Source organism: Elephantulus edwardii, unplaced genomic scaffold (genome assembly GCF_000299155.1).
Source record: "Elephantulus edwardii isolate Elephantulus edwardi_28Jun2011 unplaced genomic scaffold, EleEdw1.0 scaffold00030, whole genome shotgun sequence".
NCBI classification, from domain to species: Eukaryota; Metazoa; Chordata; class Mammalia; order Macroscelidea; family Macroscelididae; genus Elephantulus; species Elephantulus edwardii.
The window spans coordinates 4575421-4602641 of record NW_006399780.1 but is presented as its reverse complement, the minus strand read 5'-3'; the positions used below and the strand labels follow the sequence as shown (position 1 = coordinate 4602641).

General features: G+C 44.1%; 1 protein-coding gene across 1 annotated transcript; it reads right to left on the bottom strand.

Annotated features, from left to right (window-relative positions):
- Window positions 1-1041: 1041 nt before the first annotated feature.
- On the bottom strand, window positions 1042-23721 carry F7 (coagulation factor VII (serum prothrombin conversion accelerator)). Its single transcript, XM_006883955.1, has 8 exons — window positions 23652-23721; window positions 18020-18180; window positions 14544-14568; window positions 14331-14444; window positions 8296-8436; window positions 5692-5801; window positions 2431-2560; window positions 1042-1637 (listed from the first exon to the last, which is right to left on the bottom strand). The coding sequence occupies exons 1-8, from the start codon at window positions 23719-23721 to the stop codon at window positions 1042-1044; spliced, it is 1347 nt and encodes a 448-aa protein (XP_006884017.1).
- Between the last annotated feature and the right edge of the window lie 3500 nt (window positions 23722-27221).

Genomic DNA, 27221 nt, shown 5'->3' with positions numbered 1-27221 from the left:
ATTAGGAGATGGAGACTGATGCAATGACAGCTAATGCACACATAGTTTAGTGTGGCTAAGACTCACCTTGGGAACCTGATGGAAATGTAGGTTCCTAGGCCCTACCCGGCTCTAATTCTCTTACCCGGACAGAAAACCCTAGTACCTGAATTTTATAGGGTATCCTTGCTGGTTTCCCTGCAGTTAAACCCTTTGTCCCTTTTGGAAATAACTAATAAAAGAATTTGGGAGGAAGTTTATTTTCATGATGTTGAAAATGTGAAAGAAAACCTCATAAAACATTGGATGATCAACATTAATGGAGTGAATTATAGATACTCTGAAGAAATATCTGGCAGCCAGAGAAATATATGAAGGAAATTCATTTATTTATTCAATGGAGGCAAAAGATAGCAAGCAGCAGGTAGAATATAAACCATCATTTCATATTAACAATATATGTACAGAGAGAAATCCAGAAGGATATGCACCAAAATGAATGGAATTTGTTTCTCATTCTCCTGAAATGGAGATAAAATTCTTATTCATAAAAAAAAAAATTAAGGCATCCTACAATAGACAACACCCTTCAGTGTGTGAGTATGCAAATGTAGAAGCATGTGTACTGTTGTTCAAAAACAAAATGGAACAACAGCGGATCATCAGCAGAGAACATGCAGCTGTGAGTCAGCTGGACAGGAAACATGCAGGGTGAGGAAAGGGGCCACTCCCAGAACGCAGACCTCATGACGTGTGGTAACCCTGTCTCTCTCAGTTCCAGGGTCTGATAGTTCATTTCTATCTTTCTATTTCCCTCTGACTCTCCTCACAATCTCCTTGGAATCTCTCTCTCAAGTCTACCTCTCATTTTCTCGACTTTGCCTTCTCTTAATTTCCTCGTTGCTTTTCCCGGCCTCTATCAACCTCTCCACTTCTTTCTCCTCTCCCTCCTCCCCACCCCAAGGGCTGAGGAATTTTTGAAGATTTGTTACAAGGACAGCTCCAATTAGCAGCAAATGTATTTCCATTCACAAGCAGGTCCAGAGAGATGAAGTTGGGATACTAGAGAAGAGGGAATCGTATGATGTTACCTGGGGTCAAATCTGAGTTCATGAGCCTGATCAGCCATTCAATGTACTGGGAGACCCTGGTGTACACACCAATGTTGCCTACGGATGCACAACCCTCGCCCCAGCTGACAATTCCTGTCAGGTACCATGTATTCTGGTACTTGGTAGTGTGTGGGCCTCCACTGTCACCCTTGCAAGCATCTTTGGTTCCATCCAGATAGCCGGCACAGAACATGTTCTCAGTCAAAACTGGGGTGTTGGATGACTTTACTGTTTGCTCGTTGCAGTCCTGGGTCATCAGCCTGGGCACGTCTATGACCATGAGCTCCAGGGATGTGGAGCCCCTGTGAAGAAGCTGACCCCAGCCACTCACTGTGGAGAACCGGATGTAGGCCAATGTCTGCTCAGAGAAGGTTTTGTCAGGCAAACAGATAGGCACCACGTAGTCGGTGAAGTTCACTGGTGTGGTCAGGCGAAGCAGGGCAATGTCATGGTCGGTCTTGCCTTTGATGTACTTGTCAGGGATCATGACTTGAGCAATTTTCCGCTCTTGTTCATGCCCATCCTTTACATCCAGGTCGTGCTCGCCTGAAAAAGAAACCAGTACCACTTGGATGTGTGCTGACTTTTGACAGGTCTTTGCCAGTGAAGCTCTTGCCTTGCTGTTGTGGCTTTGGCCACTCATTTTCCCTTTGGGATTTTGGCTGCTGTGCAATGGGGAAATAAATGGTCAATATTCAGAATCTAGAAAGTGTTGGAGGCCTCCTTTTGGAGTAGGGAGATGAATCCTGCACCCATCTTAAGGAAAGGTTAAGTAGGATCTCTTCCCCGAGGTTAGCTGCCTGCCTCAGAGATTAGACTCTAAATTGGGGCTGTGTGGGGAGTCTGAATTGAGGTGGCCATATGAAACATGAGATTATAAAGACAAAGAAAGGGCAGTAGGCCTTTGGGTAGCTGTGGAGAGCAGGAGGAGAGAGGATTACTCAAAATCCCCCAGAGTTCTTCTCACCCTAGTTGTCCTCATCTTTCTTTGGAGTTTCTCCTTGCCATAAACCCCTCAAGCAAAGACTTGCCCCATGGATAGGTTCCTGTGGGTGGGTTGCATCCTCACAAATGACACAGGGTGGGTTGAAGCTGAGTTCCTTTCTCTGTGTTCTTTTAGAAGTTTGTTTGGGAGTGGAACAGAGGCTGAGGGAACAGTGGTCACAGTGGTGGGAAGCCTGTGAGCAGAGAGGTTTTGCTCAAAAGGTGACCATTTCTTTTTTTTGAGAAGTAAATTCAGCCATGGAAATGAAAAATTCACTGCCCTTACTCTTAACCACGGTGTCATTATCACTCAAGAACTGTTTTTGGGTTAGAGAGAGATAAGGACGATACCCACCTAATACCACTGTTACAGTCTTCAGTTTTCTTGGGTTCAGTTTGTCAAAACAGTGGGCAGCGCTGACCACCCAGATGTCGTCAAGCAGCGTCCCTCCACACAGCAGTTCTTCATTCACCAGCAGCACAGCCTGAGCAAGGGCAAAGAAGATAGTTAAAGGTTGGGGGATGACTCGTCTTGATTTCTCACCTTCCCTTAGGGACTGATTGACATTTATTTTAGTCATTTCTAAAATCCTGGTATATTTGGAAATCTTTTTCTGGTCCAAGTTGTGAACCTTGGTTTCGCTTTGCTCAAGCACCTTTTCCCTTCTCTCTACCTCACTCTTGAGGGATTGAAAGTACAGGTGTAGGAGCTGTACTGAAAATAGGCCTGAAGCGTGTTTGCCATCCATTAATTCTGACTCACGACAACCCCGTATGTGTCAGAGTAGGACTATTGGGTTTTTAATGGCTAATTTTTTTTTCCAGACGTACATCAACGGATCTTTTTTCGAACGTTCCTTTTGGTGGACCTGAGCTGGCAATATTTTGTTTAGCAACTGAGCATGATAGTTGTTAGGACCACCAAGGTGGACCCCCCAGAATCATATAATCGTATCTCATAGCTTTGTGAGGGATAGTTGAGTATCATGTGCTGGTCCTTGCAATGGAGGTACCTGAGGTAGAATATAGCCACAAAGTAGCTTCCTCTCTCTCATGTCTCCTCAGAAAAGTCATATGGCAAGCATTTCGGCTTTTTAACATTTCCAAATGATTTCCTGGCTGGATGGGTGCAGCATTGGTCTTGCTGCCCAAGCAGCCACTTGTGTCCACAACTGCCTCCACTAAGACTTCCACCCTCAAGCAGCCGTGGAGGGTGGAGGCTGGGGGAGTGAGCTCTCCTCTATGCAACATGGACCCACCACAGCCCCTGGGTGGTACAATCTGTGCTCAGCTGTTAATCTAAACATTAATACTGCCAAGAAAAGGATGAGAAGTTCAAACTCAACAGCTTCTCTCAGGGAGAAAGGTAGTCTCCTTTTGTTAAAATCTGTAGTAGCTTTGGAAAATGTAGAAGGTTGTCATTAATTGGAATAAACTCAATGGCAGTAAGCTTTTGTTTTTTGTGGTCCCTCAGAAGAAGATTCACTTCCATAAAGAGTATACTTCAAACAACAACCAACCCCGCCCCTCTCTGCGATGGAGTTATTCTACACCATAACACATGGGGTCACCACAAATAGGAATCCAATTGACAGTAATGGACTTTCCCCCCCAACCCCATTACTCAGCAGAGATCTGGTAGCTTAGTGGGTAATGAGTTGAACTGCCAACACAAAGGAACATGGTTCAAATCCACCAGCTACTCCAAAGGAGAAAGACGGACAATCTCCTCCTGTGCAATTTGTTGCCTCTGAAAACCTACTGGAAGGTCAACTAACTATAAGTCATTTCTAACCCAATGGTCCACAACAGCTACCTTAGAATTTGATAGAATGGGCACAGCTTATTCAGGGCACAGCTTTGCAGAACCTGAAATGTAATTTCATTCAAATAGGACTCAAATATTTACCAGAATCTTTATCAATAAAGCCTTTGTGTTACAGACAATGCACAGACTAGCATGTGTACAAGTTACAGTGTGACCCACATGGACAAATGAGTCACAACAAGCCCACTTAGTTAGAGCTTGCCACGTCTACCAGACCCTATGCCGACAGTTCACCCCTGTTCAACATTGTTGAATCCTCACAACAGCCCCCAGTGAGGTAAGTTAAACTATCAGATCTCTTTTGCAAATGAAGAAACAAAAGCTCTGTAAGTTCACGGACTTTGGATTTTGGAAGTAGATTGCCTGGCCTTTCTTTCTGATCACTCTTAGTTTGGAAACTCAAAACTTTTGCTGTTGAGGTGGAACCAACTCATACTTCATGCTCTATTTGGCTGTAAACTGTGCAAGTGGGGATTGCTTATCATTCTCAGAGCTGTGAGTGGATGAGAACGGCCAGAGAGGCAAGGTATTTGGGGTAGCAGTGTAACTCTCTTCAGATTAAACCAGCAGAGGCCGTCTGAAATCCATCAACCACCATTAACCTGCCTGAGGCACAGTGGTCAGAAACTGAACCTGAGTCTCCTATCATTGGGTCACTACAATCTCCCCCAAACTCACTGCCATTGAATGGATTCGGAGTCACAGCAACTCTACAGGATAAAGCATTACTGCACGTGTGGTTTCCAAGGTCATACAGCTTTAGAGAAAGGGACTGCCTAGTCTTTCTCCCAGGGATCAGCTCATGTATTTGAACTACCACCTTTTTTTTTACTTTTACCCACCATAGCACCAGGGTTTAGAGTCCAGACTAATACTTCTCGAATTTCACTGTGCAGACGAACCACCGGGGCTCTTGTTACATGCAGTTTCTGATTCAGCATGTTTAGTAGGTGCTTCCAGGGATGCTGCTGCTACTGTCCCATGAGCTCTGCTCTGAGCAGCAAGCACTTTGCACTTCATAGGCTACTTGTCCTTGTGGACCAATCTACTCAGAGGTACTCCTGGGGGAGCTGACTCCAAGGAGCTACCACTCCACAGACCCAACCCAACTAGGGAGGAAAGCTTTGGCTGCCTGGAAGGAGGAGGCAGTTACTTCCTTTACCACTGGCACTCTGTTATAGAACCAGAAATCTCAGCTCTCGAGCACTTAGCTCAATGAGAAGAAGGTCATGAACTTTGGAGTCAGAAAGTCCTGAATTCCAATTCTGGTGGTGCCATTTAGCAGTCATGTGGCCTCAGTTTCTTCCTCTGAAATATGGTAGCTAGAAATTACCAGGTACAAGGTAAGCCATCTTTAGCACACCTTTGTAAAATTCAAGGAGCTTTGGGGCACAGTCTGTAGGGAGTGGTGCTATAAAGCTAGAATGCATCTCTCTGTCACTTTGAATCTACCAGCAGCTCTGTGGGGAAAAGATGGGCCCAGTCCCAGAAATCCCATGAAAGGTGAGCTATGACTGAGTTGTAAAATGAAAAATAAAAACCATTGTCCATATAGAGACCTTATAGGATTAAAATTGAAAATAGATGGGTCCCTTAAGCACTTTGTATGTAGAAGGACTGGGTCGTGCCCTGGTTTGTCCTGCAGCTGGCTTGCTAATTTTCTCTTTGAGGGCTGTTGATAAGCTCTTCTCCAAAAGTCTTCAGCCACCCCAGGACCTGGGAGTCCTAAGGCCAGGAAAAAACCAGAGATGGCAGACATGACTTCTCACTGGGCCAGGGAAAACTCACCTGCCATGGACACTGCCCTTTGGGACACAACTTGCCACCCACAATTCGGCCTTGGGGAGTGCTGTTATTTCTTTTTTCTAGAACAGGTATTTTTCCACATGGATACTCAACTGTAGAAAACAAAAGTCAGAAAGGCATAGGAGTTTATAAAAGATAAATGTGCTTATGAGGAAGGGTTAAGTGCACTTGTGCTCTGATCTTGAGGCCGTGTCTGTTGCCTCTTTTAGCATCAAGTGACTCCTTCCAGGGTAGATCTTCAGGCTGAAGGAGCTCGGGTCTCATCTACCTGAGCCCCAGGGAGATGTGCTGAGCAGGGGAATTCTGGCACAGTTGGAGCTTGGAGTGAGGCCTTTGAGAAGACTCTGGATGAAGAGATGGGCAGAGGCTCTTTACAGGGAATAGCCCTGCTTCTTGAAACAATTATCTGTTGCCCAAGTTGATTTACACTCACAGGGACCCTGGAGGCCAGTGAACTACTCTGTGGGGTTCATAGACTGTAATAATTACAAAATGAGCAATGTCTGTGTAGTGATTCAAGCACTTGCCTGCTAACTGGAAGACCAATGGTTCAAACCCCATAATAGAGCAATATGAGGAAGATCTAGCAGTCTGTTTTTGTAAACATCCTGGCCTTTTAAACCTTATATAGCAGGTCCACTCTGTCCTAGAGGGGTGCTGTGGGTTGGGATCCCCTCTATCACAGTGAGAATCATCATGGGAGCAGAATGCTACTTTTGCCCCGATATAGGCTGGTAAGTTCAAATCACTGTCCTTATGGTCTGTAGACAAGTGCTTAATCCCTGTGCCACCAGATTTGTTATTTTTAAAAAAAATTATTTTATTAATTTTAATGAACATTTACAGAGATTTTGGATTTCCATTCATTTACTGTTGCACTTTTCTCCATGCCCACCCCTCCCCCCTAGTTCAGAGATCTTCTTAGAATTAGTTTCTGTTAATCTTTTCAAGGTTGGAAAATGTACCAAAGGGCAAATAAGTCTTCTATGTAAAGACCAACTATTAACTGAAAATACTGGTAAAACTCTTTCTTTTTAACTATGCTGAGTAATTTTCCAAAATATTTTTTAGAAATAGAAATATATATGCATCGTGTACATATACGTATGCGTATATATGCCTGTGTGTGCGTATAAACATATATGTAAGGGAGCTCTGATGACCTAGTGGTCAGGACATGTGGCCAACGTGAAGGCACGTGGTTTGAATCTGTCAGCTGCTCCACTGAAGAAAGATGGGCACTTTTCTCGTGTGTGATTTATGGCCTCTGCAAACCCACTGGAGGGTCAGTTATAGATTGGTTCTGACTCAGTGTCATGTGACAAGAGCAGTGACATGTATGGACGTGTACATGTGCATGATATGGCATTGGTCATCTTCACCAATTTTAAGTATACAGTTTAGTGATATTCAGGAAATCTATCTTGTGCCATTATCATATTATCTCCAAGATTTTTTATGACCCTCGACAGCACCCCAGTACTTCTTGAGCAATAAGTTCTCATTCCTTCTCTTCTTCCTGTCTAGACTTTGGTAACCATTAATAAATTTTTGTCTTTGTTCATTTGTCCCTCTTGGATATTTCAAATAAGTAAGATTTCATGATACTATGTCTGAGTCATTTCCCCTAACATACATAGTGCATTATGTTTTACTCCACCCCTTCCTCCAACTTAATGCCAATAAAAGGCTTAGGCCAGGACCATGAAAATAACTTTAGAGGTGGCAGGTAAATTTCAGGCTTTGCCTACCAGGCTGGGTACATGCATCTCTGAAAGACACAGTGGCATGAGGTACTTCTGCCTTTGTGAAATTGTTATGTGCCACCAAGTAGGAATTCACTGGTAGCTGACCTTCTAATGGGTTTCAGAGGCTGTAAAGTGCATGGGAGGAGATTGTCCATCTTTCTCCTGAGGAACATCAGGTGGATTTGACCCCCCATCTTTGGGTAGGCAGCAGGACTTCTTATCTGTTTGTTGTCCTTAGTTCTGTCAAATTGAATATGACTCCTAGCAACCCTGTGAACAATGAATCTGAACCTTGCCCTATCTTTTGCAGCTCAGTTAATTTGAGATTTAGTTTGAAGAAAGCGTTCTTTTTTTAAAGCAAAATGCCTTTCCTTTTAAAGAGTGTGGCCTTTTTAAATTGTGCAGAAGCATGAGATTCAAGAGTAGAGATAATGAGTCACTGAAATCCCATGAGTGGGTGTGAGGTAGACAGAGTCCCATTTTGCTCCTTTGAGCCTGCCCTGGAAGGGGTAGATGGTTGGAAAACCTCCAGGGAGTGCCTTCCAGTGTGATTCCAGTGTGAAGGGGGTGGTTTGACCTTTTGTCCCGGTTTTTTTTAACCTATATGTGTCAACTACTGATCACTGTGGTTGCTTTTGGGTAGGACAGCTATCTTTTCCCTATCTCATTATATTATCAGTAGACTTGTAATAAAAATTATGTCAATGTCTCCTCTTTTCAGCCATGTGAGACACAGCATACTAGGGCAGGAGCTGATTACCGGTTCATCTGGTAAACGTAAAAGAGTAAATAACTAATATGACAAAATTGTGCCCTGGAGAGCCAAGGACTTGTTTACCTGTGGGCATACAGGACACTCCGTCGGTCCTCAGCGTGTAGCCCTTGTGACATCGGCAGGAGCGCTTGGTCCCTATATTATCGCTGCAGTATTGTTCACAGCCCCCGTTTTCATTCAGGCAGATCAGCTGGCTGTTTTTGTCTGAGAACAAGAAGGGAGAACTTGAGAGGGTTCAAGGAAGGTCAGCCCTGGGGAACTGGGCAAAGGGCGGTGGTGCAAAAGCATCTTGCTGCTTCTAGGAAGGTGACAGGAAGTTGTGGCCAATGGAGGCAGTGTGGCACAAGCTGAACTTTGAGGTCTGGCCAGCATGGTAAGATCTGACAGTAAGCAAAGTCACATTATCTAGGCAACTTTGCCAGTCGGAGAGCAGGGCTGACGGGGGCAGCATTTTCAGAATGAAGGGACTTGTATCATCCAAGCATCCAGGACTACCACGATTTAAGAAGCTGACGGAAAGCTGAGGAACACCCTTTGGAAAAAGTAACTCTCCCCAGAACAGTCCAGTTTAGTCCAAGATCTGCTCATGAAGATGAGATTGTCCCACAACCAGACCTCTCTATCCCAGGGAGCTGACCCAGGAACACTTAGGCCCAGCAGTGGCCACTGGCTCTGTCAGAAGATGACGAAAGTTCATCTTTGAAGGAGAAAATTATGGTTGTGGAAACTGGAGTTTGTTCAGGGTGTTAATTCAGGATTCCCAGTAGTGAAAGCACGTGTTGGAGATTTACGGTCATGGTCACTCAGCAGCAAACCAGTAAAACCAATTACTATTGAGTTCATTCTGATTCATGGCCATCCCGCGTGTATCCAAGTAGAAATGTACTCCATAAAGTTTTCAATGGCTGATTCCCCCCCGCCCCCACAGAAGTAGACCATTAGACCTTCTGAAGTGCTTCTGAGGGAGGACAAGCACCCCATCTTTCTATTAGCCACCAAGCAAGTTAACCATTTACAGCACTCAGAGGCTCCTGTTTAATATCAAAGGTTGAGGAAAAAAAGACTGATGCTTTCTTAAACTCAGAAAACTCAAACTGACTCATAGCAGACCTCCAGTGCATCTACAGAAGTTGCAAATTGCATCGGAGAGATGGCTCATCTTTCTCCCATGTGACCCTTTCCAGCCTTAACTAGATCAAACCGAACCAAATGTTACCGTTGAGTCAATTCTGACTCACGGAGGCCCCCTGTGGCACAGAGTAGAACTGCCCCCAGGGTGTCTCCACTGCTGAAAATAGACCATCAAACCTTTCATCCACAATGCCCCTGGGTGAGTTTGAACTGCTGACCATTAGCTTGAGTTTATACTTCATGCCTTTGCATTAAGCAGGAACCTTAGATAAACTGACATGATACTGGTTTCCTTAGTTTTTTAACTACTTCTGGACTATGACAGTGGTACTAGGGGCATCCTATCTTCTGTGCTAGCTATACTTGCTGGATTCCAAACTGTCCTACTATGGACCAACCCTTCTTTGAAGCTAATTCTTGTCACTAGGAATACCAGGTCAGAGGCTAAGCTATCCCACAAGATATTTTATGTCAAGGCTGGACTTCACTGTGAAGGCCAATGCTATGGCTAAGTTTTATCAGTCATGCTGGGGGGTGGGGGCACAGAAAATGTCCATACACGAATGGATACAGGCAAGTGAAAGTAGTCAACTTGAATACACTTTAATTGTCCCTCATACTTTAAAAAAAGGATGGAAGCTGACATTCTAAAATGTTAATTATGACCAGTTGGAGTTCTTGTCTGTTTTAGAATTCATTTCACGTATAATTTAAAAAGTTATAGTAATAATCTAAATATCCAGGAAGTATTAAAAGAAGATGGAAAGAATATATTGAGTCACTGTATTGAAAGGAATTGGCAGACACAGAAGAATTTCATGAAACAACATACGGGCAAGAGCCTATGGTGATGAAGGAAGAAGTTCAGACTGCTTTGAAGGAAATAGCAAAAAATAAGGCCCCAGGAATAGATGGTGTACCAATTGACATATTTCAGCTAACAGATGCTGCCATGGATGTGGTCACAAGTTGTGCCAAGAAATCTGGAGAACAACCACTTGGCCAACTGACTGGAAGAGGTCTATATTGGTTCCCATTCCAAAGAAAGGTGACCCAACAGAGTGTGGAAACTTTAGAACAATATCGTGATTTCACATGCAAGCGAGATTCTACTAAAGATTATCCAAAGACGACTGGAACAGCACATCAGCAGAGAACTGCCAGGGTCGTGGTACTAGAGATATGGTAGCTAATGTTAGATGGATCTTTAACTGAAAGCAGGGAATACCAGAGGAATGTCTATCTGTGTTTCATTGATTATGTAAAGGCGTTTGACTGTGCTGATCATACTCTGAGAAGAATGGGACTCCCAGAACACTTGATCTTGCTAATGTGAAACCTATACTAGGACCAAGAGGCAGTCGTCAGAACAGAGAAAGGAAACACTGCATGATTCAAAATTAGGAAGGGTATATGCCAGGGATGTGCCCTATCTTCATACCTTTTCAACCTGTATGCAGAACAGATTATCTGTGGGCCAGGCTCTATGAGGAGAAGTGTGGTGTCAGGATTGGTGGAAGATTCATCAACAATTTGTGTTATGCAGATGACACAACCCTGCTTGCTGAAACTGAGGAGGACCTGAAGCGCTTGCTGCAGAGGGTCAAGGACTGCAGCCTCCAATATGGATTGAGGCTCAATGTCAAGAAGACCAAGATTCTCACCACTGGACCAATTGGCAGCCTCAGGATGGATGGTGAAGAGATTGAGATTGTTCACAGCTTTAGTTTGCTTGGCTCCACAGTCAACACTCTTGGCACCAGTAGCCAGGAAATTAAAAGATGTATTGCCATGGGAAAGTCTGCTGTTAGGGACCTCTCCAAAGTACTGAAGAACAATGGTTTCTCTCTGGAGACTAAGGTGCATCTGATACAGGCCATGGTCTTTGCTATCACTTGTTATGGCTCAGAGAGTTGGACAGTGACTAAGGAGGATAGAAGAAGAATTGATGCCTTTGAGTTGTGGTGCTGGAGAAGAGTATTGAGGGTACCATGGACTGCTGGGAAAACACACAGATTCATCCTGGAAAGGGTTAAACCAGGTGGCTCCCTGGAGGCAAGAATTCTGGGGCTTCGTCTAATATACTTTGGACATGTTGTAAGGAGGGACCGGTCCTTGGAGAAGGACATCATGCTTGGTAGGGTGGAGGAACAGTGCAGGAGGGGAAGGCCCTCTATGAGGTGGATTGATTCAGTGACTTGGGTAATCAGGATGGGTGTATCAGAGACACTGTGATTGGCACAGGACAAAGCAGAGTTTAGGGCTGTTGTACATAGGGTCGCTATGAGTCGCAAGCAACTTGATAGCACATAACAACAACAACAACACTGAAAAACACTGTTCTATAAAATCAATTAGACATGCTTCTCACCTAGGTCTTGAAGTCTTGACTGTATAATCTAATTGGGTGGTCAAAGAGAAATTTTGAGGGGTTCATATCATTGTGATTGGTAAGTTCCTGAAAATGTTAGTTTCTACCATTAGGAAGAACTATAAGTAGTAGACAACAGCATGGGGACTTGGCAAGAGGAGTGTGTCTGCCAGTGGTTAGAGCAAGACAAGTCCTTAAAGGGGCCTCAGGGAGACTGTGGACCCTGAAGAACGCTAACATTTTGTATGCATCTGTAGGCATACTTGAATTTTGTTTATCTATGTGTTTTTGTGTCTCAATATGTTTCATGGACACTTGAAAGGCCCTGTTGGTCCTGTGGCAGAATTCTTGTCAAGGACCTTGGGTGAGGTAGGCCGTAACTAGTTGCACTGCAACCCAAAAGACCGAGCATCTCTGGTAGTTTGAGTCCACCTTCAGGAGAAAGACGGAGAGTCTCTTCTCGTTAAGATTTTCAAGCTTGGAAGCCTAGGGAACAGTTGCCATGCCCTTGATTCCTGGGCTTTGTCTGTGACAGCAGCTAAAGAGCAAGGAGAGTAAGAGCCATGCTGCCTCTCCAATCTCTCTTTCAACATGACATCGGAACCTCATTGAAGTGTTTACCTTAGACCAGAAAGGGGGTGTGGCCCAGAAAAGCGCATTCAATATCAGAATATCCACTTGTGTGGTAGAGAATTAACCTCGCCCAGAATGAGGTCTTAGCTTCTGGAGAGTGAGCCCTGAGAAGAGTATTAGTTTACAGTGGGGATTTGAATGGTCTATGCTCAACTCAAAAACTCATTGCAATCATGTTGGAACCGACTCATAGCTGACCCTCCAGTGGGTTTTCTAAGGCTGTAAATCACAAGGAAGGAGATTGCCCATCTCACTTCTGCAGAGCTGGTGACGCAGTCCAACCAATAGAGAGGCACAACCTTGAGGTAACAGTGCAACTCCTTGTCTATGATGCCACCACTGCTTCTTAGTCTTTGCTAATAATGTGATTTGGGGCGCAGTCTTGGGGCCTAGTGTTGACGTCCAGAGGAGCTAGAGATGAAAGATCAATCCCAGGTGGTCAGTAATATACGTGCCTGAGCTCCAACAAAAACTACACCAAGGCCGAAGGGGCTTCCCTGATAGACAAGGAACCATGTTTATTATCACACTTTAATGTTGGAGAAGTTAGTGCTGTCATCCAAAACTCCCCTGGGAAAGGGCAACCAGAAGCTTGTGCTTATAAGCTTTCTGTACCCTTCCCTGTGGCTGGCTTTAATCTCTATCCGTTGAAGGATAGAGATTGTGGTAATAAACTGTAACTCTATGTGTAACAGTTTTCAGTGAATACTATGAATCTTCCTAGCAAAGTGTCAACCTATCCTAGGATGACTGTCAACCTGGGATGGTCATAGAGATCCTCAAACTTGCAGTTGGTATCAGACGTGAGGGGAGTATTGGGAATTCTCAAAACCTGCAATACTTTAATATTTGAAGATTTTTTTTTTAAAAAACACCTTTATAGTACCAGCTTATTGTTAAGTGCTACTGAGGGAAATCTGACTCATAATGACCTTATGCACAACTAGATGAAACATTACATAGTCCTGCACTATCCTCCTAATTACTGCTATGTTTGAACCTACTATTACAGTCACTGTGTCAATCCATCTCATTGAAAGTCTTCCTCTTTTTCATTGATCCTTTATTTGCTACCAAATGGAGAAGGTAAAACTTTCCAAAACTGTCTTGGCTGATGGGTACGGAAGTGGTGTAGTGTAGATCTCACTTATGTCCTTTCTAGGTGTATTGGAAGTTTACAGGGCTGGAGACACAAGATACTTTTTCTATTGATCAGAAGTGATATGAGATTATAAAGATTGGTAATAATAATTTTCGAATTCTAGTTTTGGGATACTCAGATTAGAAGCTCTCTTCAATCAATATTGTACCAGAGCTTGAAGCTCAGGGTAGATGGATCCCCATACTGGACCAGTATTTATCTTAGAGCTTGGTCGACCAGATGGTCTCCCACCAGCTTCCTAAAAATAAAAACAAAAATGATAATCCCTGTAGGGGGTCCTGGGTCTCCACCCCAGACATCTGCAGCCAGTGCATCTCTGCCCAGCACTCCTGACCACCACCCGCAGCCAATTGGCTGCTCCAAGCTCTAAAACCAGAGGGACAGTTTCTAGCACACTTTTTAAGCCGCCCCTGCAAATGTCTACACACCTCACCTCCTTGGTTGGGGAAACACAAGTAAATATCCCTGAAACTCAAATAGGTGCAATGAGAAGACCTGACAGATGAAGCTCCAGAGATAAGGGATCTGACAGGCCTGAGTTCAAACCTCAGCTCCACCACTTAACAGCTATGTGGACCTGACCAAGTCATTCAACTTTCTGTCTAATCAGGATATTAGTCCTACCTGTTCTGGAAGCAGAGTCCTTGGTTGGTACAAAGGGTTGGAGATTTGTGCCTATCCTTAGAAGAAAGGTCTGGTGTTTTGCTTCTGAAAAATCAGCACTGAAAATCCCATGGAGGCAATTCCACTCTGATACACATCCTCTCACTGCAAACTATAGGATGGGAAGTAAGGCCTCACCTATTTCACAATTGCGACCCTCAAACTCTTCAAGGCAGAAGCAAATGTAAGACTGCAACTGGTCCATACAGGTGCCTCCATTCTGGCATGGATTTGAATCGCATTGGTTTCCATCTGTGGAAAGAGTTAGCATTTGTTAGCATGCCACGGAGAAAAGAAGATGGGGGAAGAGAGGGGAGATGGGGGGATAAAGATGGCCATTTGCCTACTCACCGGTGTAAGTAATCCAGAACTGCTTCTGAGGAAACAAGAGAGAAAGCATGAAAACACCAGAAGCAAACTTTCATTGCATGAAGGAAATGAAGTCATGGTCATGGCAGGGTGGAGTGGAGACTTAGATCTTTTGTACTGGATTCAGGAAATTATAGAATATTCCTGTACAGATGGGAGGTGGGCTTGTCTAGGGGAAGGAAACAGGTTTTTCCCCCCAAGTGGTAAGGAGTTCTGCACAAAGGAATTGATGTCTTTGAGCTGTGGTGTTGGAGAAAAGAACTGAACATCTCACGGATGGCCAAGAGAACAGAAAGATATGTCTTGGAGAGGGTGTGGCCGGAGTGCTCTTTGGGGGCAAGGATGATTAGGCTTTGCCGCATATACTTTGGGCGTGTTGCTAAGAGGGGCTGTTCCTTGGAGAGGGACATAATGCTGGGAATGGTAGAGGGTCAGCGTAGAGAGGATGACCCTCAACCAGGCGGACTGACATGGTGACTGCTGCAATCGGCTCTTGTGTGTCAGGAAGTGTGAGGATGGTGCAGGATAGAAAAGGGTTCAGATCTTTGGTTCATAGGGTTGCCATGAGTCATAGTTGACTCGACAGCACCGAACAGCAACAAACAACAAGGAGTTTTGCCAACCTGAAGGCACAAAAGTTCAAATCTATCAATTGCTCCATGAGAGAAAGATTAGCAATCTCCTCTTGTGCAATCCGCTGCCTTTGAAAACCCACTGGAAGATCAGCTATGAGTAGATTCTGAATCAAAGATAACAACAACTCCTTAGCTTCTTTCAAGGTTGCCAGAGGCCCTGGGTCTCTATCCCTCATCAGAACACCTCGGTGTTAGCCCTAACTCTGGCATAGACTCACTTAGAAGTTTAGATAAGCCAAAGATGCTCTCAGGTCCTCATGTCCTCCCCTGATGAGTAGGTGTGATCACACACACACACACACACACACACACACACACACACACACACGGAGGTCTTCCACGAGGAGTACCTGCAGGAATGGATATGTTGTTGTTAGACACCATCAAGTCAACTATGACTCATAGTGATCCTACGAACAACACATCTGAACTTGGCCCTGTCCTGCACCATCCTCCTGAACTCTGAATGCTCCAGCATATTGTTACAACCACTGTGTCAACCCATCTTGATGAGGATCATTGTGTCTTTCACTTACCCTCCACCTTTCCAAGCATGATATCCTTTTTCAAGACACTGTTGAGTAATGGATATAGAAGCATTTTATAAAACATAAACCCAACCAACCAAAAACCCCACACCTTCAGCATTAATTCCAACTCATGATGACCTTGTGTGTTAGAGTAGAACTCCGCGCATTTCCCGAGACTGTAAATCACATGGGAACACATTGCCCATTTTTCTCCCACTGAGCAGTGCGTGGATCCAAGCCTCATGCCTTGACATTGGCAGTGCAACTTCCTACCACCCAGCCACCAGAGTTTCCATAAAACCAACAAGCCAAACCTTCAAAGTAAATTCCAACTCATGGTGACCCTGTGTGTTAGAGTAGCACTGACCATAAGGTTTTCTTGGCGACAATCTTTATGGAAGCATATTGCCAGGCCTTTCTTCCACAGTGCTGCTGAGTAGGATTAAGGACTTAGAGTTTTGAAGGTGTAAAACTTGATAGACAGAAATTGACCATCTTTCTTCCATGGACCAGCTAGTGGATTCAAACCACTGCCCTTGACGTTAGTGGCATAGCATATAACTCACTGTGTTATCAAAAGGTCCCATAAATAATACTGATTCCAGAGAGGCCTTTTGACCAACTGAACTTAGTTTCTGTGAGTTTTGCTCTAGGCTAAGCCCTCAAGTGAGCCTTAGGGGAAGCACTTAGTGCTAGGCAATAAAGGAGAGAGAGAGACATCGTTCTGGAGAGAGGAATTGATGGGCTGGAGAAAAGCAATAGTAAGTCATGATTTCATCCCACTCCACTTCCTACCTTCCATTTCTGCTCCAGGTCAGATTGGAGAGACAGAATTTGGGTTACAGGTGGCTGGAGGGGCCAATGACTAAGTGTTGGGATACTAATTGAAATGGTGGTCTGACCCCAGACAGAGGCATCTCAGGAAAAGTGCCTGGCAATCTAGTTTTTAAATTTTAAGAGAAACTTATTTCTGTGGGAGTAAAACCCAATGATAAAGGTTGAAAATGTTTTGGAAATATCAAGTGATATGCAAATGAACTGTGTGACTACCGTCAGCTTATCTGGAATGAAAAGATTACCGCAGTTTCAAATAGTACCCTTCTTGGTGAACGTGAAGTGTCAGGTAATCACAGCTGGTGAGAAAGGACTCGAGAATCACCAGAAAACAAGTTTTTTGGTTTCCCCCCTTTTTTTAATTGGGAAAAAACATATTGGGGGTACAAGGAGGTGAGGGTTGGGGTCAGAAGGGTGAGGATGGGCAGGGATGCAGTTGCAGAGCTGCAGAAATTGGTTGGTGGGCAGAAAACAAGTTAGCGAGGATTGTGCCAGGGTTCCTGCAGCAGCTCCTAACCAGAGAACATGCACACCCACCCTGAACCCAGAGACCGCACTACTGTAAAAAGGTTCAGAGGAATCTGATACAATTTCAGTAAGCACAGTCTAGAAAGTGATGTAAAAAATGAAGACAACTGGAAACACCTTCCCAAAATGCCAGTGGAGGTAGTGGTTTCCTTAACTGCTGTTTCATCAAAAATGTTTTCCCTAATGATGTGGCTGTCAGGTAAGTAAGGCAGAGAGAAGCTCTCCCAAGGGCTGTTTCTCATCACAGTTTCTGTCAGCAGCAACTCTGTGTCGCACACGCAGCCCTGGAATCCCGGGGTTCTTTGTGGGCCGCTGCTTTAGGAAGCTCTGGTACACATCAGGTGTGCTTTTTGAATTTTGTTTTTTGGTACAAAAATTGGGATTCATGATGTGGCAGAGAGTAGGGGAGTGTGTGTGTGTGTGTGTGTGTGTGTGTGTGTGTGTGTGTGTGGCAGAAGTGTCCCTGAACAGAGCAGAAGTTAAGGATCACAGCAGAAGCTCTGACCAATGACCCTGAGGTCATTTTCTAGAAGGAGAAGCAGCCCAGGCAGTGAGGAACCGTGCACGGGGACTGTGCATTCATCTCACCAAGGAGCAATCGCAGCCACAGCCGTGGAGACACAGGGACTCCAAGAGCTAGAAACCAACTCACACTCCCAAGTCAATTCCAGCCTACAGAGACCCTCCACCAGATGCCTGGGGATGTGGATCTTTGCAGGAAAAGTCTGCCCATCTTCCTCCCATGGAACAGCTAGTTGCTTTCAATAGCCAACCTTTCAGTTAGCAGCCTGATAAGTGCAGTAGGGCTCCTTCCAAGAGGTAGCACCATCCTCAGAGTGTCTTCTCTAGTGAAGCTCCCTTTGGTCCATCTCAGAGCCACTGATAGCTTTCAAGGCAAAGCAGAAGTCAATGCTTCTGATGAAGTACTTACGGTCCTCTCAGGGGTACTGAAGATCTCCCTGGCTTCCTCAAATGAGCACTTTTCCTCCATGCACTCTCGCTCCAGGGACCCCACCTTCAACTCTTCCCAGAAATGGTTGGTTCGCTTTTGCCTGTGCAAAATGCTGTTGGCCTCCTCCTGTTTTATGAAGACTGAGAAATGAAAGTGCCATGAAATGCTACCTGCCACACAAGGATGTCATGGGAATCATTCACATGATTTTCATACCAAGCAATAGGGCCCCTCAAGGATTGTTCCTTCTTGAGCGATGGCATGCTCTTCCCCCTGCCTAACGTAACTCAGAACGTTTTGGGTGCTGGTTCCCTCAAGCAGCCTTCTCTGTGTCTGACAATTCAGGCCTGGAAGCAAAGGACCCATCCTAGAGGCCTGGCTGAATCCTAAATTCAGGGCTGATTTTTTGGATATGGCCAATGAGATATAACATAGTATAATTCCCCCCCCCCCCGCCCTTTCTGATGATCTGAAAAGTAGCCAATGACAACCTTACAGATCAAAACGGTTCCATTGTGATGGTGAGGAGGGCCTGGAATTGCCCCAATCAGGGTTGACTTCATGACAGTTAACAACATACAGCAATATACTTATCAAGTTACCATTTAAGCTAGTCTTATCTTTTGACAATTGCAGTTCTACTCCTAGGAATTTAACCTCTGAAAACAATAAGAAACTTGCACCAAAAGCATTGGCATGAGGAGAGCCATTTATACTCTTAATTAGAAACAGCAAATAATAGTATCCAAGGTCACCACTAAATAAAATATGTAAGAAGAAAACATGAAGCAAAAAGAGGTAAAACAAAATGTACTTTATAATTCCTTTTTTTTTTGTAAAGCAAAAGTGTATGTGAACATATGTATAAATGTAATTTATTGAAAGATTATTTTTACGTGTGTGTGCACGTACCAGGGTTGTGTCTTTTCACTGTACTTCATCTGTACGCAAGCAAATAATGCAAGAAGCTAGACTATATGAAGAGAAGTGCAATATCAGGACTGGAGGAAGACTCATTAATAACCTGCCATATGACAATAACATAGCTTGCTTGCTGAAAATGAAGCCTTGACACGCTTGCTGGTTAAACTCAAAGACTTATTTTTTGGTGGATTGCACCTCAGTATAAAGAAAATAAAAATTCTCAGAACTGGATTAATAAACATTAGTAAAGAGAAAAGATTGGAACTGTCAAGGATTTAATATTACTTAGATCCACAACCAACACCCGTGGAAGCAGCAGTTAAGGCATATTGCTCTGGGCAAATCTACTGTCAAATTCTCCTTTAAAGTGCTGAAGAGCAAGGGTGTGACTTGGAGGATTAAGATTTGCCTGACCAGACATGGCGTTTTCAATTGCTATATCTGTACGTGAAAGTTGGATGATGGATAAGGAAGTATGAAGATGATTTCATGCGTTTGAGTTGTGGCATTGGCAAAGAATACTGAATACATCAAGACTGTCAAAGGAACAAACAAATCTGTCTCAGGAGAAGTACAGCCAGCTTGTTTCTCAGAGGCAAGAATGGGGAGACTTCATTTGACATGCTTTGAGCATATTTTAAAAAAGAACAACTACCTCAAGAAAGACATTATGTTTGATAAAAGAAAAAGATGACTTTTGATGAGATGGATTGAAACATGATTGTGTTAGGGATGGTGGCAGAGCAACTGGACAGTTAAGTTTCAACAGTGTTACATTCTAGTGCGAACACAAAGTTGACTGAAGCCATCCATGAGCTTGTCATTTGCTTCTAGTAAGATTACAGCCAAGTTAATACTATGGAGCAGCTCGGCTCTGTTGTACATGGAATCCTTATGAGTCAGAATTGACTAGTTGGAAATGTATTTTTTTTTTTCTTTCTGGTGATGAGGGCCTGGGTAGGGTGAGCTTATCCCACTGTGGACCACAGGGAGAGAGGAAGGGCTCTCTGTCTCATGAAGCAGGGAGAGGGAATAGTACAAAGGGCAATTGAACTTGGTCTTGAAGGATTAGCAGACACCAGGCTGAAAAAAAGGGAAAAGGACTTTTTAGAAATTATTATTATTATACAGAGAGGGGACATCTTGCAAAGATACAGAAGATAGAACCTGCAAAGCCTAAGAACAAAAATCTGTTCAGGAAGGCTGAACTACAGGAGCCAAGAAGGCAGGCAGGGACAGTGGAGGGACAGAGTGATTGATGGTAGAAGCCAAGCCTGGAGAACTGGTGTCTTGCCAAGAGGCGTGAGCTTATTTTGTAGAGGGAGCCATGAAGAAGCTGCATCTGCTCTTTAGCGCTGTACCTACTCGTCCTGTCCTTTGTTTTCTGTTACAGGCATAGCTCCTTTTATTATGCTTTGCTTGGTTGCCCTTCACAGACAGTAGCTTTTATGCAAACTGTAGTTTGTGGCAGCCTGTATTGACCAAATCTGTTGGTACCACTTATCCCACAACATGTGCTCACTCCATGTCTGTGTCACATTGTGGCGATTCTTGCATGTTGCAAATGTCTATAATGCTACGGCAAACTGAGTAGCCTGTCCAACAAATCTACTGCAGTTGAGTTACTTCTCACTCATGGCAACCCTCCAGAGACTTTGGACTTCTGGAGTCTGCAAATCTTTATAGGAGTGGACTGGACGCAAGGTGCCAACCTCTGCATTAGCAGCCCAACATGCCACGAGGGTGCCTTCAATAGTCTACCTACCTGATGCCCTGCCGTGGAGTCAGTTTGAGCTCATAGCAACCTTCTATCAGTATTCCAAGGCTGTAAATCACAGTAAGAGGAGACTGCTCATCTTTCTTTTAAGGAATAGATGGTGGATTCGAACAGCTGACCTCTCAGCAGCCTGCATTATGCATGACACCACTAGGGCTCTATTAACAGACAACGGTGTAGTGTGAACATAACTTTTATATGCACCAAGAATCCCCCAAACTTCTGTGACTTGCTTTCTTGTGATATTCACTTTGTGGTAGTGATTAGGAACTTAACCTGCAACATCTCCAAGGTGTGTCTACAAAGACACTGGGGGCTTATACTTCACTTAGGACTGATTTCCTCTCTCTCTGCTCACCAGAATGTCAGCTGGTGCTCTACAGACAGCAGCAGCAGTAGCATAGTCTGCTAGGTTCTTTGCTTGTAGAATTAAGAAAGATGAGTTAATTTAAGAAGGAGAGTGTCCATTTAAGAAAGACATTGTAAGATGTGGTTCAGGCAAGAAAGAAGGTGGAGAGAATGCTAACAATTTCAGTTAACACAGAAAAGAATGAAAATTTTCTGCACGTAGGAAGGCAGCAGTTGGAAGTTTCTTCTCTTTATTGCATACGTCTCTTCAATTCACCTGGGGTTGCATTCTCCATACCATTTCTGGAACTCTGGCTGCTTTAACCCAATCTGTTCTCTTCCTACAATTTATCAACCAATACACTGGCTCTACTTTGACATCAATCTGTGTCTTTTTCTCTGGACAGAGGAATTCTAGGTTGCATTTCATGTCTCTTCTTCCAGCAACTGTTCCTGTGTTGTTCACACTGTTTCTTCTGCCCTTTGCAAGTGAAGGTTACTGGTGATTTTCCGCCTCTCCAGTACTGTCGGTCTTTTCAGTCCTCATCTGCCTGGATAGGTCTTTCTATCAAGAGACTCCACTGACTGTTGCCTCTTTTTTGAAACTCTCTTCTCTTAGAGGTTTCCTCCTTTTCTCCTCCTTCTTCCTGGATTATTTTTTTCACCACCTTCTTTGTTTTAGGCCCACAAGTAGCTGATGTCCACCATTCTCTTTACACTCCCAGCAAGCACACCCACACTTCTGCCTTCAACTCTCTCCTCTCGATTCAGTATCTGGACACCTCTATTTGCAGCTAGCCCTCTCCTTCAACTCCAGAGATCTCTGCCCAACTCCTTTACAGAGTTAGTAAGTACAGATACTTCAAAGCCAGAGGAGACCGGGGTGTGGGGGAGGTAGAGACCCACATGCCACCTGCAGCTACTTAGACATGATCTACCTGCTCAGTGTCCTGACTCCCAGCTCTTTTCCAAGATTCAGGATGATCAAAACATGCCTGTCCCGGACGCATTTCCCTCATGATCTGCTGGCAAATGTCACTCAACCATTCTCTCATTCTCTTGTTTCATCCTTTGACAGTCCCTTCCTGAGTATACACTTGCCCAGAGCACTAAAACAGTGTGAAAAATGTTGTGTCACATGCTGTCCTTGAAGAATTGGTCTTAAATTAGATGGAAATGTGTCTGGCAATTATATTCCTGAAAATACCGTTATGTGAATAATGCATTCCCATATGAAAATTGTTTCATATCAAAAAAAGCATCCACATAGATCTGAATGTGAAAAGTAATACGTGATTATTTTGGAGAATAGGGAACATAGAAGAAAATTAAAATTATCCACAATTAAGAGGGAGAGGGGAGCTCTGGTGGCCTAGTGGTAAGAAGCTGTGCTGTAATCCCAAAGGCCCTTGGTTCGAATCCACCAGCATCTCCGTGGGAGAAGGATGGACATTCTCCTCCTGTGAGATTGACTGCCTCTGAAAGCCCACTGGAGGGTCAGTTATGGGTCGGTTGTGACTTGACTGGACACAAGAACATTCATAGGGAGCTATGGTGACTTAGTGATGGGGACCTGCGCTGTCAACCCAAAGGAGAGGGGTTGGAATCCACCAGCTGCTCTTGTCGGGGAAGGGGCTCTTTCCTCCCACACTATTTATAGCCTCTGGACACACACTGCAGGACTGGCTATGAGTATGTTCTGAACTGATGGGAATGAGTTGTTGCATGTTGGTCCTATCAACAGCTTCCTGGTTGACATGAGTAGCACTTGACCCAGTGGCAACTAGTAACTGGGAAGGAAAAGGCAGCTGTTACACGAACTTCCTCAAGAGCAAGAAACCCTCTCTTTGTACACATGGTAGTAACCACAGAGTAGGGGCAGGCATGGCAGGGACCAGATTTTGAAGGAAAGCATTTGTAACTTGTTAATAAGTGTAAGTGACCATAGCTACTGCTAGGTCTTTGACAATCATGGTAAAAAGACAGTAGCTCTATGTGCGTGGACTTGGCAGCCTATACAGCAGCCTAGTGTCACCTCATTCAGGCCTGACACTGTGAGCAAGCAGAGGAAGTAAAATTGCTAAACAGAGGAACCAAGGTATGAAGAAATGGAGACAGTGGTATCTGAGCAAATACAGAAATCAGTCCCCATGAAGATGCCCCTAAGCCCTACTGAGAACCTGGAATCAAACAGTAAAACGCAGCCACCATGCTACACTCTCTGAACTCGTCCCAAATTCTGCACCTTTGATCCCATGTCCCAGAGGCATGTTCCCACAGATTCATCAAGTACCACCAGCTCCCAAAAGTGCTTTGAAAAAGAATTCCGCCCATACCTATTCCATCAAAACCAACTTTTCCTCCAATGCACCGGAAGTGCCTTTTGGAAAGGAACAATTAGATCAAAACAGAACCTCCAGCAACAAGTTTGATGAATAGGAATGTAAAAAACAAAGCTGAGGTTTCAGAAGGCCCACAAAGCACTCTTCACCTTGGCTGCGAACAACTTGCCTGCTTTCCTCTACAAGTTTCTGTGGGGAGAAAATCCCTGCCAAGACATACCTGCAGAAAGCGATTGCTGAAATCCGAGCAGAAAGCAGAGAAAGGTGAGTCCGTGGCAATGGGAGACCATGATGAAATCTCAGTCTGTTATCCCCTGTCTGTTGAAATTCCAGATCAAAACTGTTTGGCCAAAGTTCTCAACCTCAAAGACTGAGAGAGGGAGGGGAAGAGAAGGGGAGGGGAGAGGAGGGGCTGAAGAATTTGTCCTGCAAACATGCTGAGCTGAAAGCTACATGTAGTCTTTCATTCTTAGTTTGTCTCAGTTTGCTACTGCTGCTGTAACAAAATACCACAACTAGGTGACTGTAAGAACAGATATGTTGTTTTAAAGTTTTGGACTCTAGGAGTCTGAATTAAAGGTGTCAGCAGGGCTAGGCTCTCTTCTATGGACTCTAGAGAAAAATTTTTGTCTGTCTCAGCTTGTGTAGCTAAGTTCCTTGATTGCCTGTAGATATATGGTCACATGGCATTTGTATTCCCTGTGTGTCTGGGCCAATTCTGTCTTTTCATAAGACACCATTAAGAAAGAATTGGGTTTAGCACCCATCTTACACTGGTGTGGTCTCCTTAACATAAAAAGAGAAAAAGTTATATTTCAAAACCGAGTCACTTCCCAGGCTCAGGGGTGAGGGCTTCAGCATGACATTTTTGGGGACACAATATAGTTCATAACAGATAAAAAATCCCCAATTCCAGGCAACTGTGTAAGAAGGGAGAGATGAATATATGAAAAGGACAAGGCCCTTGCACCAAGAAGTATTCTTAGGATGTAGATAGTTATTCTAATAATTTTCTTCCTAAAGTAAAAGAGTATTTTGTTCTGAAATATATATATTCTGGCATATCCAAACTAGAATTCTAACCTTCTTAAGCCATAAGACAATGAGGTGGGAAGATATGCTCAAACTATAGCTAAAAAATAGTACTCTGGAGTAGTAACAAGGATAATAATAATAATAAAACTTAACCACCAAACCAGCTGCCATGGAGTCGATGCTAACTCATAATGACCCTCCATTGGGTCCTTCACAGGAGACTTTGCCTGTCTTTTTTCCCCTTGCTGGATTCAAACCATTAACTTTATGGTTAGGGGTCCATCAGGTCTCCTTATGGTAACAAAAGGAGAGTGTATTTCAAATGTGAATATAAGCATTCTCAAGAAAGCCACAGGGGACACTTCATGCAGGTCCTTCTGTGCCTTTGGAAAGGTGTTGCAAGGGAGGTCTCCACAGGGGACACTTCATGCAGGTCCTTCTGTGCCTTTGGAAAGGTGTTGCAAGGGAGGTCTGTTTTCTGAGGCAAAGGTAAGATTTAGATGAACCAGAAAACATACATCCAGAAGCACCAGGAGGCAGGAGCACCAGGAGGTGAGTTTCCAGAAGCTGTAAATCACATGGGAGGAGATTACCCTTCATTCTCCCTCACAGTGACTGGTACCTCTAAACCAGTTGGCAGTGTAACTCTTTATCCACTATGCTGCTCCTAACTCCGTGGATTCACATAGTCACTCAATTAACGTTGGAATGAGTTTATGATGAATAGACAGCTTCTTCTGGATTGCCTGGAATGTTGTACACACACATACACATATACACCTCACACACAAGCCTTCCTCCTCCCACAAAATGTAAGAAAACAGAACCTCAGGGTGGCCTCGCAGGAATCATATTTCACATCCTAGGTAATTCTGTTGTGCTGTCCAGCTTGGGAAACAAGACCGAGTTTTACTATTGTTTTCCAGAGCAACACTGAGATTTAAAAAATAATCATGGAATTAGAGGTTGATTTTGAGCAAGCTGCTTAAAACTGTTGTGTGACAATCTCCTTGCTCAGAAATGGGAATGACCCCATCTACCTTCATCTGATTTGTTGACACATTGGAGGAAAGCTAAGTGACCTGCATGCTTAAAAACTCTGTGGAAATCCCAGAATGTATGCAGTTCAAATCCACAAGATGCTCTGCTGGAGGAGGGGCAATCTCCTCCTGTACCTGTCAGATCTGATTTGATGGTACACACACACACACACACACACACACACACACCGCAAAAACTATGTGGAAACACTTCAATTTTCCTTAAAAAAAGGTTACACCAATTTGAGGGACAGTAATTATTTATATGGAGAAAGTGGTGTTTTCCTAGAAGCCAACACAAGGACTCCTAGAATGCATTCTGCCTTTGATGAGGGCTGGTTCAGATCAATTTGCCTGGGGTGGAAGTGGAAACCCCAGATGTTTGTTTAGGGAAGTGGAACTAGTAGGGAGAAGGGCAATGTAGGGGGCTTCCAAGATGATGGAAGACAAACATTCATGGTGCCATCTGTTCATTGGGACCTCCAAGACATAGAAGAATTACTCAATTTATAGGATCCTGACGCCCATACTAATGCAGGGAGCAACAAGGTAATGTGTTGAGGAAAGGGAAAGGGGCAGGAGAAGGTGGCCAAGGATTTGAAGAAAGTGTGCATTTGTGTGTATTTGTAGAGGTTCCAGACAAGTTGGTCTAAATCTTGAAGGGGCTCACAGGCACCAGATGAGCACAAGGGGGCACATAATACCTGGGGTATGAAGACAAGCAGGAAGTCACTGTAAAGTAATGCCGTGTTGCGTGGCTATGCACCAAATTGGTCTGCAAAGTGGTGGCATCATCATACACCCTCACCAGTAGTCTAGGAGAGCATCTAGTAATTGGTGTTGGTGGCCTGAACATATTCTCTAGTCTAGTGGCTAGGGTATTCACTGTGCTTTTAAATAGTAAGAAGTTGGGCTGCAATCCCAAAGGCACATAGTTCAAAACTACCAATTGCTCTGTGGGCGATGATAGGCAATCTCTACCAGTGAGATTTACTCTGAAAACCCACTGGAGGGTCAGCTGTGACTTGATGGCACACAACAATAATGACCTAAAAGAAGTTCTGATGGTACAGTCTGTAGTTCCCCTGGCCAGAAGTTCTGGATATCAACTATCTTTGCCCTTAACTAAGGAGCTTCTCTTGATGTGGGCCTTTCAATGCTAGAATTGGGACTATTTGTCACTTCATCATGGCTCCCATAGGAGTTCGGCCTCCTTGTTAGGCCCAGATGGAACCAAGCTCTCCTAGAGTTAGGCCTTTCTAGAAATGAATAACTTTTATGTAAATTCATGGACATAAGAGTGGCCTAGTGGATAAAGAGTTGCACAGCCAACCCAAAGGCAAGTGGTTCAGAGCTGCCAGTAGCTCTGAGGGAGAGCAGCTAACCAAAGATGGTTCATCTGTGGCAGTTCTAATTCACCACTAGTTCTGTGAAAGAAAGATGGGCAGTTTCCTCCCAGTACAATTTATAGCCTTGAAAACCCAACGGAAAATCACTGTGGGTGGCAAACCAATTGAGAGCAGTGAGTTTCTGTTTTTTGTTTTGTTTTGTTTTAAAAAGAAAAAAAAATTCCTTCATTAGTATACAATTCCCATGTCCCTTCCCCCCACCCGACCCCGAGTACACTTCTTTATGCAACCTTAATTCTGGATTCCTGTGCTAACCATAATACTCAATCATATATCACTTCTAATCTGTTCTTTCCCTCATCTGTT